This window comes from Triturus cristatus, chromosome 8 (genome assembly GCF_964204655.1).
Source record: "Triturus cristatus chromosome 8, aTriCri1.1, whole genome shotgun sequence".
NCBI classification, from domain to species: domain Eukaryota; kingdom Metazoa; phylum Chordata; class Amphibia; order Caudata; family Salamandridae; genus Triturus; species Triturus cristatus.
Window position 1 is genome coordinate 277,217,249 of NC_140591.1, and position 18,433 is coordinate 277,235,681.

The 18,433-nt window shown below is 54.2% G+C and overlaps 1 protein-coding gene across 1 annotated transcript in view; it reads left to right on the forward strand.

Moving 5' to 3' along the window:
* ATM (ATM serine/threonine kinase) overlaps nt 1-18,433 on the forward strand; it is a 1,586,045-nt gene that overhangs the window by 1,223,459 nt on the left and 344,153 nt on the right. Inside the window, exon 51 of the mRNA XM_085621514.1 lies at nt 10,899-11,003. Within this exon, the coding sequence (XP_085477640.1) occupies nt 10,899-11,003 (105 nt within the window). The remainder of the gene's footprint in view (nt 1-10,898; nt 11,004-18,433) is intronic.

An 18,433-nucleotide genomic window follows, 5' to 3' on the forward strand; every position in this document is an offset into this window, starting at 1 on the left:
ATGCGGCCCGCGTGTCGTCCTATCCACCATTTCCCGGTGTTGGGGCATCGAGAGTCCAGATAGAGACTTACGCGACGGCTTTGCAGGCCTCGCTGGCGTCTCCTCCTCCTTCCCCTCCTGGGGCGTCGGCGGATCCCTCGCCTCGCGCAGGGCCCTCCGCGGCGCCGCCGGTAGCTCCGGCCCCGGCTGGGTCGGATCCAGGTTTGGAGGATGTGGTGCTGTTGGGGTGCAGCTCCTCTGGGGCACCTCCTTAAGGCCACAGCGTCTCTGCCTCGCCGCAAACCCTTGCGGGGGTCCCTGTGGTGTCGCGGTAGGTCGCCAGGGCTCGGGTCGCATCCCGAGTCCCTCTCGGTCCCTTGGCAGGGTGGTCCTGTCTAAGGCCGAGGTGACGCTGCTACGGCGCCGGCAGCAGCTGGACCGTGCGGAGCCACAGGGGTCAGTGGCCCCTCCTCGTCCCGCTCCGGGTCGAGGTCGAGGGCAGACCCCTCATCCTTCTTCGGGCCCCTCTCGTACCTCCTCACAGGCGGTTGCCTCGTTGGAGGGCGAGAAAGAGGTTGTATCGTGCCTGGCGCAGCCACAGGGGTTGCCGGATGACCTTCGCCTCCTTCTGGGCCGCGGCCGGCGGAGGGCTTCCGGCCCCTCCCCGGGCCCATCCCCTTCCCCCACGCAGGTGGTTGCCTCGGCGGGGGTCAGGCCGGTGCCGCTCCGGGGCCAGTACGGCTCCAGCTCTACTCCGGTCCGCACTCCGGTCTCCGGTGCGGGGTGACTTGGAGGTCCCTTGCCCGTTGATGCCGGATGGTGCCAGTGTCCTGCCTCAAGCGGTGGATTCCACTGCTCCGCGGAGGGGTCCTACGGCGGATTCGTCTTCGGACGTTCCTTCTTCTCCGGAGGCAGGCTGCATTTTGGTGTCGTCCTCCCCGGAGACTGGTCGCCGTGTGGTGTCTTTTTCACCGGTGTCGAAGGTTGGCTCCCCACCCTTTCTGGGACAGGGTTGTCTGTCGGAGGAGCGGCAGGTCCCTCATTCTTCGGCACCTCCTGACTTCCAAGTCTGGCCCTTGCCCGCCCCGCTTGGCCTCGGGGACGCCAGCTTAGTTTGCAGCTGTCGCCCACAGAGGAGTTGCTTTCTCCACCGCGGGGCCCTACAGATGCGGTTGCGGCCTTCACTCACGCGGTGTCCACGGCTGTGGGCATCCTATGTATGGGTGACCCAGTGGCTCACTTTCCGGCGGACCATCTGTTGGAGGTCCTCCACCAGGGATCTGGTGGGAGGGAAATCTTACTTCCCTTTGAAGGTTCGCTCCTTTCTGCCTTGACAGGGGCTTGGAGGCGTCCTGCCTCCGCGGATCCGGTGCCTCCGCAACTTCTCCATCGGCACCTTCAGATGCCGCGTGACCCGGCGTGCCTGTCCATTCACCCCTCAGCTGCCAGTCCCCTTCTGCGGACTGATTTTCCCTCCCTGCCGGCACTGTTGGCTCCGCCGTCCAGGGAGGCCCGCTGGCTGGACACTGTAGCACACAACATTTTCGCCTCAACCAGCGCAGCCCTGCAGGCCCTTAACACCTTGTGTGTGCCGGCTAGGGCCTCCTCCTGTTTGTGGGACTCGGCTGAGTCTCTGGGGTCTGCAGCGTCCCAGGAGTCTGCTCAGGTGGATTTGCGGCACCAATGCGTTGGATGGCCGGGAGCTTGCGGCGTTTATTCTCCCCTCCGCTCTAGACGGCTCTGAGGCGTGGGGCCGGGCCATGGCTTCCTCAGTCGCTCTCCGTTGCCATGCTTGGCTTCAGGATGGCGTCTTCCCTGAAAATTTTTGGGAGAGGCTCATTGATCTCCCATTTGATGGCAGTCTACTGTTTCATGCCCCGGCCGACTCTGCCATCCAGAGGCTCTTGGCAGGGCTCCGTCCTCCCCCTCCTCCGTGCCCTCCTCAGTGACTTCTGAGTTAGGGTTGCCTTTAGGTCTTCTTAGGCCGGCGGTTATGGTTGTGGAGTATGTTTTTCTGGCTGATTACGTCCTTCCTTGGGACTTTGGCCTTGTTGGCTGCTGGATGGCCCCTTGTTGTTGTTGTTGTTGTTGTGTGTGAAGCTCTGCTGGAGTTATTGCGCAGACTTGGCCCTGAGATTGGGCCTTCTGCTTTGCTTGGGCTGCTGTCAAGCCTGTAGCGGGGATGCTTTTTTCCCCGTGGTTCTTTTGTTCTTCCTCTGTTGCGGAAGTTCCTCCAAAGAGGGTTCCCATATATTGGGACTTCACGTGCCCTATTTGGGGTTATGGTAGCTGTCATATGGCTTGTGCTCTGCTGGAGGGTTCTGGTCGCCTTCGGGTACCTGTTCTCCTTGGTGGTTACGTAGGTTGCTTTTGCTTCCTGAGGTCGTGTGCGCGGCCACTCGTGGTGGTGGCTCGGGCCTCTCCTCCTCTCCCTGCTTCCATTCTGCGGTCTGGGATGTCCCTTGCCAGGCGTTGCCTACTTGGTCTTCCTGCGGCCTCGGGCTGTTCTTCTTGCTTCTGGCCTTGCCGGCCGGCATTGTTCTGGCTGACGGGCTGCTCTCCATCTGGAGTGGGCTCGCCGCCTTCTCCCTAGTTTTCTTTGGCTCTCTAGGCTTCTTCTTCTTCTTCCGTCTTCCTGTCTTGGCTTTCGACAGAAGCTATGCTGCCTTGTGGGGGAGTGAGGTGCTCCTGCCCCTCATCCCTTGCCTCCTCTGCTGTGAGTGTACAAGCCTCTTCAGCCTTCTTTCCCTCCTACATCCCCTTGGGGTCGGTGGGGTTCTGCTTGTGGGGGTTCCCTTGGCCTGGCAGGGGCGAGGTTCTACCTGGTCCACAGATCTGGCTCCCTGTGGGGCCCTCTGTTCTGCATTGACTGGTGGGGTCCTTTCGCAGACCCTCCTTCCCAGGGGGTATTGCTAGGGTAACTATTCTACGTGAAGGAATCTGCGGCTAGTAGTCTCTATCAGATGTACGAGTTACTTACCTTCGGTAACGATGTATCTGGTAGAGACGATTCTAGCCGCAGATTCCTTCACGGACCGCCCCCCCCCCCCCCCCCTATTCTGCGAGGACCCTTGGGTTGGCCTTCGGTACTCGCCTCCCGGTGGGGGGCTGTGTTTCCTGTGAGTGCCCTCCTTGTTCTTGACGGGTGGCCCCGTCTGGGGGTGGTTTCTTCCTCCCTTGGTTCTTTGGAGGATGGGGGTTTCAGTGCGCTGGTGCCCTGCTGCTCTGGCTACTCCAGGTTTGGGGGGTGCTTGCTTCTATCCTTGTCCTCCTCCCCCTCCCTCCCTTCCTTCCATTGCTGTCCTCTGGTTTGAAGGTCCTCTGGCCATATCTTGCCCTTGTCCTTGTGGGGGGTTGGCCTCTAGGTTGGGGTGGCTTAGTGGTTTATTGTCCCTGTCCGTCTTGGGACTAGTCCCCTTCCTTGCTCAGGATGAGGGGTGTGGGCTTCCTACGTGTGCCATGACTTTTATGCCTGTTCTTCCCTTCAGGTCACAGGGATCTGAGGTTGTCTGTGTACGGGCAGGGTGGCTGCACAGGTTTCTGCTTGTTCTTCTTCTTTCCCTGCCCTTTGGATCTGCGGTGTTGGCACCGTTTCTTTCCCACTTTTCTACTCTTCGCACACTGTTCCCATGCTCCCACAGTTTTTTATCTGGTGATTCCGCATTGTGGTTCGGAAAAGTTCTCCGAAGAAAACTGACGTGGGCGCGCCGGGACGGGTCTTATGTAACCTCTCTGACGTCACGTACGCGGATGACGACTGGGCGGAGTCGTGTGATGTCGCCTCGCCCCCGGCGCGCAGGGATGCTGTGGCAAAAAGTTTCCGGATCCAGTCTCACGCCTTGGGATAATTCTATGTGAAGGAATCTGCGGCTAGAATCGTCTCTACCAGATACATCGTTACCGAAGGTAAGTAACTCGTACGTTCAGCCTATTGGGCATGAAGTACGTAATTTGTAGATAATTAAACGGTGTGAATTTTAAGTATGTGTTTCGCATGAGAGTGCATGTGTGTTTCTATTCCTTCACCCTGAAGGGTCTGCCCATAATAGTTTTCCATCTGGCATGTTCTGCCAGGAAGTCAGTGAATGACTTGGCAATCACTTTTGAACAGCCAATATAACTAGCTGTGGCAGTGTCCAATTGTCAGTATGGTCTGCAGAAGGTTATTTGTCCTGAGATTCTGGCTCTAGCACTCCGGTGAGGTGGCGCACAGTTGATACCTTAAGATAACTTAAGAATCTGAAAGAGACACGTTAGTGATAGATTCCTTACCTTACAATATCCCCAGGCATCAGACTGGATCCGCGTCAGTAGGTGGTGTCGTGCGGCTCCGCGTCCGTCATTGGCGTCGTAAGCGCCGAGATGACATCACGGAGACTACTTAGGCGCCACCCATGCGTGCTGACGATGGTTCTTTCTTTTTCCGTGCCAGCAAGCGCAGATCCGGATAGAGCACGTACCTTAGTCACTTTTTGACTACTCTTTTGAGACTTTTTGTCTCCCCCTCTTTTCTCCTGGTGCACGTAGGGATGCCTGACTGTATGTCTTGTGGGGCCTGCCGTCGCAACATGTCGGTGGCGGACCCCCATGATGTTTGCCTCTACTGCCTGGAGACAGACTATGACTCCCGGTCTTGCCGGGACTGTCGAGCCATTGCCCCGAAGGCCTTGAGGGAGCGGCGCCGGAAGCTACTGGAGGTCTGGCACTCGTCCCAACGCCGCTCCAGGTCCAAGGACCGCTCGCGGGGCCGAGATCATCGCTCCTCGGGCTCCAAGTCTTCGCCCTCGGATTCCGGTAAGCGACGACATAAAAAGACGTTGAAAAAGCGTATTCGCTCTCCGACGTCCCCCTGTCGGTCCTCGGATGCGGGCGAGGGGGACAGGGGCTCTGCCCCTGAGGCTCCTTTGGAGCCTGGGAGTCCCACGGCCTACCCGCCTTACCCGTGTCTGTCGGCAACTCCCGAACAGGTGCAAGAGCTTCTTGCCACCATGGACAGCGTTTTTAGGCCTCGGGCTCCCGGCGGCGTGTCTTCGGACCCCGCGGTCCCGTGTCCAGATCCTATTGGCCCACCGGCGGATCCAGCCCCGGTGCCACAGGATCCTACACCGTTGGCTCAGACCCTGGCTCCACGAGGTCTGGCGCTGCCGGCTCCGGCCCCAGCGCCGCCCTCGCCTCCGCCACAGGCGCCGCAGTGGGTGCCGTTTGTTCCCCCCTTGCCCCGATTCCAGGACAATTTAGTTCCTGCCTGGGATCCGCATTGGGAGACGGCGCCGGCCCGGCCCCGGCCGGCACCGTTCACAGCGCTGTTTCCGATGCCGTTCGTCCCCGCTCTGGCTCTGCCGCCGCAACCGGTTCCTCCTGCAACGGAGGTGGAGGATGACTAGGAGGGGTCCGAGGACCCTCTTGCCCGTCAATGTGACTCCGAGCAGGACTGGGTGGACGATCTGGAGGACGCCGGTGACCTCGATGTCTCTTCTGACCCGGGGTTTGCCTCTTCCCCCGCCTATGATGGAGGAGGGCGCTTCCTACACGATGGTGCTCCATCGGGCTGCTGAGGTCCTCAATCTTGATCTTCCTACAGTAGCCCTCAAAACTAACCTCCTTACTGAGGTGCTCCAGACGGCTTCGACTTCATCGGAGCCGCTGCTTCCCTTCAACGACGCCCTCACCGACGTCCTGTTGGGCACTTGGTCGCGGCCGGCCACAGTGGCCTCTGTGGATGAAAATGTCGCCAGGCGTCACCACCCGACGCCTGGTGACCCCGCATTTCTGACCACTCATCCCATGCCTGAGAGTCTGGTCATCCAGACCTCGACGTCGCAGACTGCCTTTCCCACAGCTCCACCGGATAAGGACTCTAAGAAGCTGGAGCAGTTTGGTAAGCGGTTGTTCTCGTCTGCCAGTTTGGGGCTGCGGTCGGTGAACACCGCCTGTTTGTTGGGCCGCTATTCCCACGCCGTGTGGGACACGGTTGCTCAGGTGTTACATCAGTGTCCTGCGGAGGTCTATGCTGTGCTTTCCCAGGCAGTTGCTGAGGGTAAGGATGCGGCTAAGTTCGCCATTCGGTGTGGTTTGAACACCGCTGACTTGTTGGGTAGGGCGATTTCTACGACTGTGGCCTTGCGTCGCCACGCTTGGTTGCGATCCACTGGGTTCTCGCCTGACGTCCAGAGCTCGCTCATGGACATGCCCTTTGATGGCATTCCTCTGTTTGGCGATAAGGCTGACAGTGCGCTGGAGCGCTTTAAGGACTTGCGGGCCACAGCAAAGTGTTTGGGTCTTTCCACAAAGAGCCCAGCCACTCCTGGGTTTCGTTCCTTTCGTGGCCAAGGCAGGGGCGCCCAAGCACGTTCCTTCAACTAGCCTGTGCAGAACCAGCCTCAGCGCAGACGCGGTTTCCGCAGCAGCGGCTCTGGGAATCAGCGTGGGGGGCAGTCCACCTCTGCCCCCGCTGCTTCTACCTCCAAACCTTCCTAATCGGAGCTTTATGGTGCACCCCACGCCGGTGGGTGGCAGGGTCCCCTACCACCTCCACCACTGGCGCGATATCACATCGGACGAGTGGGTGTTGCAGATCATCCGCAAGGGTTATTCTCTTCCCTTTCAGTCTTCCCCTCCAGCCATGCCACCTCGGTGCCACCGCATGTCGGGGGATTGCTTGGTGCTTCTCCAGCAGGAAGTTACGGCCCTCTTGGCCAAGGGGGCCGTCGAGCGCGTTCCTGGGCCAGAAGTAGGACGTGGTTGTTATTCCCACGACTTTCTGGTCCCCAAGAAGGACAAAGTAGGCCTGCGCCCCATCTTGGACCTCCGGAACATCAATGGCTTCCTCCAGCAGAAGTTCAAAATGCTGACTCTGGCTCAGGTCCTGGCTGCCCTCGACCCTGGATGGTAGTGTTGGACTTGCAGGACGCATATTTTCACATCCCCGTCCCGCCAGCCCACTGGCGTTACCTGCGGTTCACGGTAGGCCAGGTGCATTTTCTGTTTGCCGTGCTCCCCTTCGGCCTTACCAGTGCCCCTCGGGTGTTCACGAACGTGATGGCGGTGGTCGCAGCTCACCTGCGCAGGTCGGGGGTGTCCGTCTTACCCTACCTCGACGACTGGTTGTTGAAGGCAGGCTCGCCCCAGGCAGTCGTCAACCACCTCCAGACTACGGCCGACCTCCTGCATTTGCTGGGGTTCTCCGTCAACGTGCAGAAGTCGCACCTGAGTGCCTCTCGGAAGCTCCCCTTCATCGGAGCGGTTCTGGATTCGACGCTGTTTTGGGTTTATCCTCCTAAGCAGCGAGTCCGGGATATTCAGGCTATGATTCCGATCTTTCAGCCTCTGTCCTGGGTTTCAGTCAGGATGGCCCTCCGGCTCCTAGGCCCTAATGGCCTCCTGATAGTGCAACATGCCAGATGGCATATGCGGGCTCTGCAGTGGGACCTGAAGTTCCAGTTGGCGCACCATCAGGGCAACCTGTCCGATCATATCCAGATCTTGGAGGGCACTGCACGACAATTGCAGTGGTGGATCACGAATCGCGATTGGGTTAGTGGCAGATCCCTCTCCCTTCCCCAACCGGAGCACACAGTGGTGATGGATGCGTCCCTCCTGGGATGGGTAGGCCACTTGGGAGAGGCGGAGATCAGGGTACTGTGGTCTCCGGCCGAGGTCCCGGCTCCATATCAACCTCTTGGAGCTTCGGGCAATCCGGCTTGCACTGAAAGCATTCCTTCCCTCTGTCCGGGGAAGTGTGGTGCAGGTGTTCACGGACAACACCACCGCCATGTGGTATTGCAACAAACAGGGCGGGGTGCGGTCCTGGACATGGCTGGAACATCAAGGCATTACCTTGGTGGTTTAACACCTGGCAGGTTCTCTGAACGCCAGAGCGGACAAACTCAGCCGCCGGTGCTTGATGGATCACGATTGGCTTCTGCACTCGGACGTGGCGCAAGGTCTCTTTCTGTAGTGAGAAGAGCCTTAGTTAGATCTATTCGCCACCGAAGAGAACGCGCAATGTCATCAGTTCTGCGCGTTGGAATTTCCAAGGCGGCACTCGCTCTGCAACGCATTTCGTTGCGAGTGAAGTTGCGGTTTGTTGTACGCCTCTCCGCCTATACCACTTCTGCCCAGAGTGCTGAAGAAGATTCGGCACAACCGGGCCCAAGTCATCCTTGTGGCTCTGGATTGGGCATGAAGATACTGGTATCCCGAGCTACTCAGCATGGCGATTGATCCCCCGATCCGTCTGCCTCTTCGGGAGGATCTTCTGTCGCAGCAGCAGGGGACGGTCCTCCACCCGAACCTGTCCAGCCTCCACATACATGCGTGGAGATTGAGCGGCGGAAGTTGACGGCCTTCGATCTTCCTCCCGAAGTCTGTGATGTCATTCTGGCAGCCAGGCATCCCTCTACTAAAACGGTATACGCCTGCAGGTGGAACAAGTTTGTGGCATGGTGCACAGCAAAGGCTGTGGATCCCCTTTCTATTCCTTCTTTCTTTGGCCCAGCTCTGGGCACTATCAAAGTTTACCTTTCGGCAATCTTCCAGATCAGCCTTCTCTCTTTAAGTCCCCGGTTGTTAACCGTTTCCTTAAAGGCATTACGCACATGTTTCCTCCCGTGCCGTTCATCATGCCTCAATGGGACTTGAATCTCGTTTTGACCTATCTGATGTGCGCTTCTTTCGAGCCCCTTCATACCTGTCCTTTGCGTCTTCTTACTCTTAAGACGGCTTTCCTGGTCACTATCACCTCTGCCAGAAGAGTGAGTGAGCTCCAGGCTCTTTCTTCCAAACCTCCTTTCCTTTCTGTTCATCCGGACAAGGTGGTGTTAAGGACCCGTCCTTCTTTTTTGCCAAAGGTGGTCACGCCCTTTCACATCGGGCAGACCATCATTTTGCCTACCTTCTTTCCACCTCCGCATCTTTCGAGGGAAGAAGAGAAGCTCCACCGTCTGGACCCAAAACGTGCGCTCGCATTCTATCTAAAGCATACCAAGCAGTTCCGGGTGGATGACCAGCTTTTTGTTGGCTACGTGGGCGCCAAAAACGGTCGGGTGGTGCACAAACTGACCATCTCTCGGTGGGTCGTTCTGTGCATCAAAGCATGTTACTCCTTAGCTAAGAAGGAGCCTCCTGTGGGGCTGCATGCCCATTCTACCAGGGCGACTGCCTCCACTACTGCCTTGGGACGTGGCGTCCCCACCAGGACATGTGTCAGGCAGCTACGTGGGCCTCGCTGCACACGTTTACCAAGTATTACTGCCTTGACAGTCCGGTCCGGAGAGACAGCTTCTTTGGCCGTTCTTTTCTCCGTGACTGTCTGGTGTAATCTATTCGCAGACCCACCACCGGGGTTGGTATTGCTGGGGTATCTATTCTAAGGTAAGGAATCTATCACTAACGTGTCTCTTTCAGATGCACAAGTTACTACTTGTGTAACGATATATAGATTCCTTACCGCCCCACCCATCCTCCCCGTTCTGCGAACTGATTCTAGGGTTAAGGTCATCCCCCTTTCAGGGCCCTAGTTTCATGGCACCAGTGGTCAGTTTCTTGCATGGCTCTGCGTTCCTGGTGCGGAAAGTTGTGTACAGAACTGACGTCAGCGTGCATGGGTGGCGCCTAAGTAGTCTCCGTGACGTCATCTCGCCGCTTGCAACACCAGTGACGGATGCGGAGCTGCACGACATCACCTACTGACGCGCAGGGGTACTGCTACAAAAAAACTTTCCGGATCCAGTCTGATGCCTGGGGATATTCTAAGGTAAGGAATCTATCACTAACTAATTTCTCTTACAGATATATCGTTACACAAGTAATAACTTGCCCAGTAAAACTACCCTCATCCACCAGAACCTCGATGGTTCGGAAGGACCTCTCAGAATACAGTCTCTCAATGTCACTAAGTCCGCGTCCAACCACTCTCTCATCTGGCGGGCCGTGAGGCATCCTCATCTGGTCATTGTTTCGCTCCCCATTCCGTGAAGTGTCCCTAGCCAGCACTTGAGTTTTGATTCCTGGGCAGATTTTAGTTTCACTCCCTAGAGCATCGCCAGTAATGCAGTCTCTCTGTGCACCTGTCCGAATTCCCCCAGTTCGGCTAGGCCGATTCCTGACATTGTAGCTGTGCCGCAAGGTAGTATGTCTCCTAATGAGGGACACCTAAGCCTTCTCTGTGGGTAGGTCTTTGAAGTGTGTCCTGGGACACACGTCTCCGTCACCGCTCCCATATTACAGCCCAAAGCAGTGCGTTTGAGAGCTCTAAAGCCTGATATCCAGATTGGGGGAATTGGCAAAGCTATATAGGACTCTGGACAGGATGACCAACTTTGCCAACGCCACTCTCGCCATGATAGGGAGTCTGAGCGTTCACCAGAAGGCAACATTACCCCTCGGACTGCGCAGGGCGCCCCTTTCCTGATTTCCCTCTCTGGTACCTGTATCAGTGTTATACAGCCGTACCCCTAGGTACTTAAAGATTCTGGGCTTCCGCTGGATCCCCAGACACTGTACATGTCCCAAAGGCAGGGCCGGACTGGCCGGAGTGTGCATTTCCCCAGGTGGCTTGAAGGGTGGAGGCCGGTTTTGCAACAGTAGTAAGTCCAGGGACACCAGAGATGCAATAATACCCTCTAGGAAATCCTCAAGAGACACATATGTTTGTTACTCTCCTATGGAAAATAAACATGGAAACATCCTTTACATTTCCTATGCTCATAGGAAACCCATAGACTGATTCTGTGAGAGCTGCTGTTCTCACAGTGTCTTTACTACTCGTGCTGCTTGTTTAGACACTCTGGTATTACAGCGGAATGACATTGTGATGTCGGTGACACCTGCAACATCTCCAAATTGCATGCTATGTTCTGATCTTCGCTCTCTACAAAAGTTTATGTAAATTAACAAATTTGTATTTTCATCACACACAGAAAGATGCCCAGAAAATTCCTTCTTACAAATTTCTGCCACTGATGTACCAGTTGGCAGCTCGAATGGGAACTAAGAAGATGGGATTTCATGACGTTCTGAATAATGTAAGTAGCCTGAACAAGGAATTTGTTTACTGTGATTTGCACATACATTGATGTCAACTAAAAGTTACAAGCTGGCAACAAAAATGAGGAGGTTACGCCCTTAGAGCAAGGGAACATGGTTGTATAAATAGTTATACAAAAGGCTCGCCTTAGTAAAACCAAAAATACAATTCCATTTGCGCTTCACAGAGATTCAGTCTGAATTTAATCTAAAACACTTGCACACAAAATCATATATATGATATAACCGAATACCATAAAAGTGTTTTAGATTGATTGCCTGTGATTTACAAATGGTATTGCATTTTTGGTTTTACTAAGAGGAGTCTTAGATATCTGGAACAGAAACAAGGAGTCCAGTTAAATTGATTTTCTTAATCTCTATTGCAGCTTCTGAAACAAAATCCATTCGGTTTTCCATCTCACAGGCAATAGTCTGATGGTGAAAGTAAAAATAAATCTCTGTATTGATTTTTCATGCCACAGAAGCGCATAATCAGTTATGATGTGGAAATACCAACAAACTGACTAGGAATAATGCTTCTCTGGCTCCACAGGTACAGTGATATGACATTGGGCCTCGTGTTCCACTCCGCGATTTCACCAAAAGCAAAGGGAAGACTCACAACAGTACAAGCTGCAAACAGCATGTATTGTTACTGCTAGACAGTGATGTTGCTCCTGAAACATTGCTCATCTGTATGCCACCTGACTGCAGCTAATGATTGCAGCACTAAAATACACATGTCCATCCTTTGTAGGTAACGCTGTGCCCCCTTTCACAGAGCCCAGTCAGAACAGACCAGAGATGCACGAGGTTCAAAGTACAACACATTGATAGGATTGAACTACCTGATCCAATAGATATCGAAATAGTATATTTTAAACAAGTACTCAAAGCAATTTACAGTACTTTGTATGTGTCAAATTATTTTAATTATTTCTAACCGAAAACATAAATGGAAGCACAAAGAGCATGTGTAGCAAAATGCTTATGTAAATTACCTGAAAAATTGTACCTATTATGACTTCTAACTTGACATTTAAAGTTTCTTCTAATTCAACTTGTCAGTACCCAAGGCAATGAATCTTATTGTAGCAGCATTGCTAGCTGGCCCCATGTAATCAGGAGCATCTTCATCCATTTCTACCATTTTAACCAACCACATTTTTCAAGAATTTTTAATCTTTTTCTTAAATTTCCTTCTCATGGTGAACTGTAGCTTTTGTAGCACGAGGCCGAGAGCTGCATTCCGAGCATCGTAGATCTGAAAGAGACCGTAGTTATAGATTCCTTACTTTGGAATGACCCCCAGGCGTCAGACTGGATCCAGATAATTTTTTCTGTAGCAATACCCCTGCACGTCGGTAGGTGGCGCGTCGGTAGGTGGCACGCCGGTACGTGGCGTCGGTCAACTGTTGTTGTTGTCGCCGGAACGTCGCGGTATCTACTTCGATGCCGCCCCTTGTGCGCTGACGTTGGTTCTTTTTTTTCTGCGCCAGCGAGCGCAGATTCGGAGAGAGCATGCGCCTTAGTCTTTTTTGACTAACCCTTTTTCGACTTTTTGTCAACGCCTTTTTCGAGTCTTCGACTCCTGGTGCAGGAAGGATGTCCTATAGTTGGACCGGCTTCAAGCCCTGTGACTCCTTTCACAAGTTGATGTCAATCACCGATCTGCACCTCGTGAGCCTTTGGAGCCTGGAGCGCGACGATGATCCAAAGTTGTGCTCCGACTGCCAGGCCATTAACCTGAAGTCTTTGCGGGAGCGGTCCCGAAAGCTTTTGGAGGCCTAGCAGTCCGCTCCACGACGTTTGAGGTCTCTGTCAAGAGGAAGGTCGCGGGGCTGGTCGCAGAGTCATCACCATTCCTCATCGAAGTCTTCGCACTCCTCTGGTAATTGTAAGCACAAGAAGAAGGCAAAGAAGCATTGTCGCTCTTCTTCTTCTCCCCATCTGTCGGCTGATGCGACGCGGGACCCGGAGCGTCGTCGCTCTCCTGCTTCATCTTTGGAGCCTACTGGGACAGCTCCGCGCTTCGCTCCCTTTCCCGGAGCCGGAGCGTCCCCAGCCCAACTTTGTGCCTTTTACGAAGCACTCCATATCATTTTTGGGCAGCTTGACTCCGCTGGAGCATCTTCGAGCCCTGCGGACTTGGCTGCGGGCCCTGGGCCTTCGATGCGGGCGGCTCCAGCCTTGGCGCCAGAGGGTCTCCATGGATCCATGCCTGGGTCCGGATCAGCGCTGGTCGACCTCACGGTACCATCCTTGGCACCGATTCTACTGACAACGCCCCCGATACCAGTTGTGCTCCCAACTGGCGTCAACCCAAGCCTCACCCTCAACTTGGTGCCGGACCGATGTCGTCCGACGTCGGTACCGGCGCCGGAGGGTACTTTTGTAGCGCTTTTCATCCCTGGCGTTCCCTATCGCCCTGAGTGGCAGCCAGAGGAGCGTGAGGAGGACTAGGAGGGGTCAGGTGACCCTCTAGCAGACCAACTTGAGGAGCCAGACTGGCGAGAGGAGTTGGGTGATGCCAGTGGTCTGGATACCTTCCCAGACCTTGGTATGCTTTCTCCCCCTACCGTGGCTATAGAGGAGGGGGCTTTCTACGCTGTGGTGTTGTGTATGGCAGCTGATGCTTTGGGCCTTGGATCTTCTATAGTGGCTGTCAGGACTAACCTCCTGACTGAGATGCTTCAGCCAGCAGCAGCCTCTGCGGAACCCCTACTGCCTTTTAATGAGGCTCTCACTGACATCCTTCTAGGCACTTGGTCCAAGCCCAGCACAGGGGTTCCTATGGACAGGATGATTGCTCGATGCCACCGCCCAGCCCTGGGCGACCCACTTTTCCTTTCCCAACACGCTACCCCTGAGAACTTGGTGGTCCAAGCCTCATCCTCAAAAGGCACGTTCCCTACTGCTCCCCAGATAGGGAATAGGGACTCTGAGCGTCTTGGGAAGAAGATGTTTTATTCTGCCAGCTTAGGACCATCCGGTGTGGGCTGGAAACCGCCGACTCGCTGGGTAGGACATTTTCCCCGTCAGTAGCCCTGAGGCACTAGGCCTGGCTGAGAACGTCTGGCTTCTTGGGGGATGTCTAACCCACACTTTTGGACATGCCCTTTGATGGCCGTCGCCTGTTTGGTGACAAGGCGGACAACATGCTCGATCGCTTCAAGGACTCTAGGGCCACGGCCAGATCCTTGGACCTCGCAGCAGCTTCTCTCCCCATGCAGTCTGCCTTTGCCCCTTTCGTGGCTACGGAAGAGGTGCCCCACCACATTCCACCCAGACCAATAGGGCTGCGCAGGCTACCCAGCTTATGCGTGGCCAGGGACTTGGGACCCAGCGTTGTGGGTCTGGGGGCCTGCGGGTGGGCCAGTCCACCAATGCCCCTCCCCCGCTGCAGAAGCCTCCAAACCTTCCTAGGCCGACTTTTCAGGGCCACCAGTTGTCAGTGGGCGGCAGAATTCATCACCTCTCTCACTGGCACAACATCACGTCGTACAGGTCAGTTTTGCAGATAGTCCGAAGGGGCTACTTCCTCCCCTTCGAGACTACCCTTCCCTCCATGCCACCAGCACTCCATTGCATGTCGGAGGATCACTTGGCCCTTCTCCGCCAGGAAGTTAGGGCTCTCTTGACCAAGGGAGCCATCGAACAAGTCGCTGTGCCAGAAGTAGGTTGTGGTTGTTACTCCCACTGCTTCCTGGTACCCAAGAAGGACAAAGGCCTGTGTCCTATCTTAGACCTCAGGGAAGTCAACTGCTTCCTCCAGAAGGAGAAGTTCAAAATGCTAACCATGGACTCTTCAAGGCTCTGCAAAGCAGGTGGTGGTTTGGTGGCTCCTCAGAGGCCTGAAGAGTCTTCACTGGTACTTGGAAGACTGTAATCCTTCTCCAGCCTACCGGAACACATTCCTGTGCACCGCATCTGTCTGTTGTTGCCAAGGCTTGTTGATTCTCCAGTCGGAAGCTCTTGAAACTCCAAGAAGCCCCAGCCTCAAGCATCACACAGCTGTAAAAGCGATGTCCTCACTGCATCACCTGAGACGTGGGCCTCCATCTTCCGTGTGCTGCTGTGGCCTCCCTGCGACTCCCTGTGCCTGCTGTCAGAGGGTTCTCCTGGGGTCTCCATCGATTCTTGCTGGCTAAGTGCTGACCCAGACTTACCTGTGCTGGTCTGCAACAAAGCATTATTTCCTGCAACTCGCCTGTTGCATTTGCCAAGGCTTGTTGGTGGTCCTGCTGGCCACTGACCCTCCTGCAAATTATTGATTGGTGTGGGACGGCTCCTGTGTTCCTGCAACATCGCCTGGACTAAACAGCTGCATTTTCAAGGCCTCCATCCTACAGTAAAGTACCCCTGACAAGGGCTGGCATCGTGCTCCTGCTTCTCCTCGATACCTCCTGGTGGTTTGGACTCAATCTCCTCATCCGGAATCCAACCCTATGTTCCACCGACCCGTTAAACAGGTCACTGTAGCAGGTGGACAGCCAAGGTTCTCCATTGACTTCAGCGAACGGTTCCAATGCCAATTCACACCTATGTATCCGGGCTACCTGATGTACGTATCCTCTTCTCTGGGTATCCATGGGTGGGGGTGCTCTACATCCTTCCTTATTCCAACAGGTTTCCTCAGGGTCCTCTGGTAAGGGTCCTGAATCCACAAAAAACCTACCACGACTTCCCCATGTTATTCTATGGACACTGACCCAGGGTATCACCTCTTCACTCAGGAGGCTATAAACTCCTAGTTACTTGCCTATGGTGGTTTCGTCGTGCTTTCCCTGGCCTCTAGATACTTGAATGTAAGTCTTGTTTGGGTACTCACCTCGTATTCCATTTTATTAGTATATGGTTTTCTTCCTCCCTCCTTCCCCACCCCTCGCATAGGGGCTAATGTGTTTTATGTGCTTTACTTACCTGTTTTGACATCTGTATATCTGGGTAGTAGATATGCCAAAGTAGTTTCAGTGTTGGTGTGTAATAAATACCACAGTATTTTTCTAACACTAGTGTGGTTCTTTCTTGTGTACCCTTCACTGACTGACTGTGTGGTTAATGCACCTGCTTTACACCCTCCTGAATAAGCCTTAGCTGCTCTCCAGAGCTACACCTTGAGAGGTTTGGTTATCAGGGACCACTTACACTATCATAAGGGTTGCCTGGGCTCAGTGCAGGGTTCATCACCAATAGGTGTGCACTATATACTGAGCCAGCCTCCCAGACACAAGACCTGTAGTGGTGGCTGACGAACCATGATTGGATCTGGGGCGACCCTTCTCCCTTCCCCACCCATGACGTATGAGGCGGCCATCTGGGAGAGGTGGAGATCACAGGACTCTGGTCTCCGGTGGAATCTGGACTCCACATCAACATGCTGGAGCTCCGAACGATCCAATTAGCATTGAAGGCTTTCTACCCTCCATCAAAGGAAGGCTTGCAGGTTAGGTTGCAGTACCACCACCATGTGGTACTGCAACAAAAAGGGTGGGGTGGGGTTGTGGACCCTTTGTCAAGAAGCCCTGCGTCTCCTGACATGTCTGGAACAGCAGGGCATATCCCTGACGGTTCTACGCCTGGCAGATTTTCTTAACTCAGGAATCGATGCTTAATGGATCATGAGTGGCGTCTCCATCGAGAGGTGGTGCAGGTCTCTTTCAGTAGTGGGGAGAGCGTGGGTAGATCTGTTCGCCTGCACAGAGAACACGCAGTGTCAGCAGGTTTGCACGTTGGAGTTTCCAAGGCGGCTCTCGCTCAGAGACGCTGTTCATCTCCAGTGTAGCTCAGGCCTTCTGTAAGACTTTCCGCCATTTCCACTCCTGCCCAGAGTTTTCAAGTAGATCAAGAACGACCGGGCTGAAGTCATCCTTGTGGCTCTGGACTGGGGCCGGAGAGTCTAGTATCCACAGCTTCTGCAAATGAGCATAGATACTCCGATCAGGCTGCCCCTTTGGGAGGAGCATCTGTCGCAGCAGCAAGGGAGGGTCCTCCATCCAAACCTGTCAACTTTACACCTTCAGTCGTATAGATTGAGCAGCGACAGTTGACAGGTTTCGATCTTCCTCCCGAAGTCTGCAATGTTATTGTGGCAGCCAGGCGTTCCTCCACTAAGACAGTATACGTCTTCCAGCGGAACAAATGTGTAATATATTGTACAGAAAAGTCTACTGACCGTCTTACTGCTTCCCTTTTTAGATATTTTTCTTTTTATTTTGTGCTTGCCCAGCAGGGTTCTGCTCTGTGCACCTTGAAAGAGTATCTTTTGGTTTTGTCTGCCTTCCTGAGGCTCCCGGACCAACCCCCCTTATTTAAATCACCCATTGTACATACATTTTTGAAAGGCCTTGTACATATGTTCCCACCTGCCCCTTTCATTATTTCTCAGTAGGACTTTTATTTGGTTCTCGCTTTCCTAATGTGCTCACCTTTCAAGCCCCAGCATAATTGCCCCCTCAGGCTGCTCACCATCAAAACAGCCTTCTTAGTGGCAATTGCATCAGCCAGGAGAGTGATTGAGCTGCAGACTTTATTGTCCACGCCCCAATTCTCCCAATATTCCCTGACAAGTTGGTGCTTCGCACCAGGGCCTCTTTCCTTCTTAAAGTGGTAACTCATTTCATGTAGGGCAATCTGCCACCTTGCCCGCTTTCTAAGATCCTGCGCATCCCTCTAAAGAAGAGGAGCGACTCCGCCACCTGGATCCAAAAAGATGATTGTCATTCTACCTTGATCGCACAAAAGAATGCCGGGTTGCCGAACAACTCTTTGTGTGGTACCCTGGAATGAAGAAAGGTTCATGCAGTGCATAGAACACCATCTCCTGGTGTGTCGTACTCTGCCTCAAAAATTGCTCTGGCCAAGAAGCAGCCTTCTGAAGGCTGAAGGGGCTCATTCCACCAGAGCTAAGTCTGCTACCACTGCATTGCTACGTGGAGTCCCAGTCCTGGACATCTGTCAGGCAGCAGTGCAGGCATCCTGCACACGTTCACCAAACATTACTGCCTGGATACTCAAGTTCACAGGAACGGCCATGGTGGCTGCTAAATCCTGCCGTTTTTTCTAGTGTAAACTTGTCCGCAGTTCCTCCTGCGGGGTTGGCATTACTTGGGTTTCTATTCAAAGGTTAGGAATCTGCAGCTACATGTCTCTATCAAATGGACAAGTTACTTACCTTTGGTAACGCATTATCTGGTAGAGACATGATCTAGCCGCAGATGCCTTACCGACCCACCCATACATTCCACACTGCAGACATGTTTCTAGGGTAAGGGCTGTTTCCTTTGACGGCCCTAGTTTCTTAAAAACACACCCATGTCTGTACTCTTCATGGCTCCTCATTTCCGGTTTGGATAGTCGTGAAAAGTAACTGACATCAGCGCACTGATGTGTCGCCTATATAAGTGGAATTGACTTCACTTTTGGC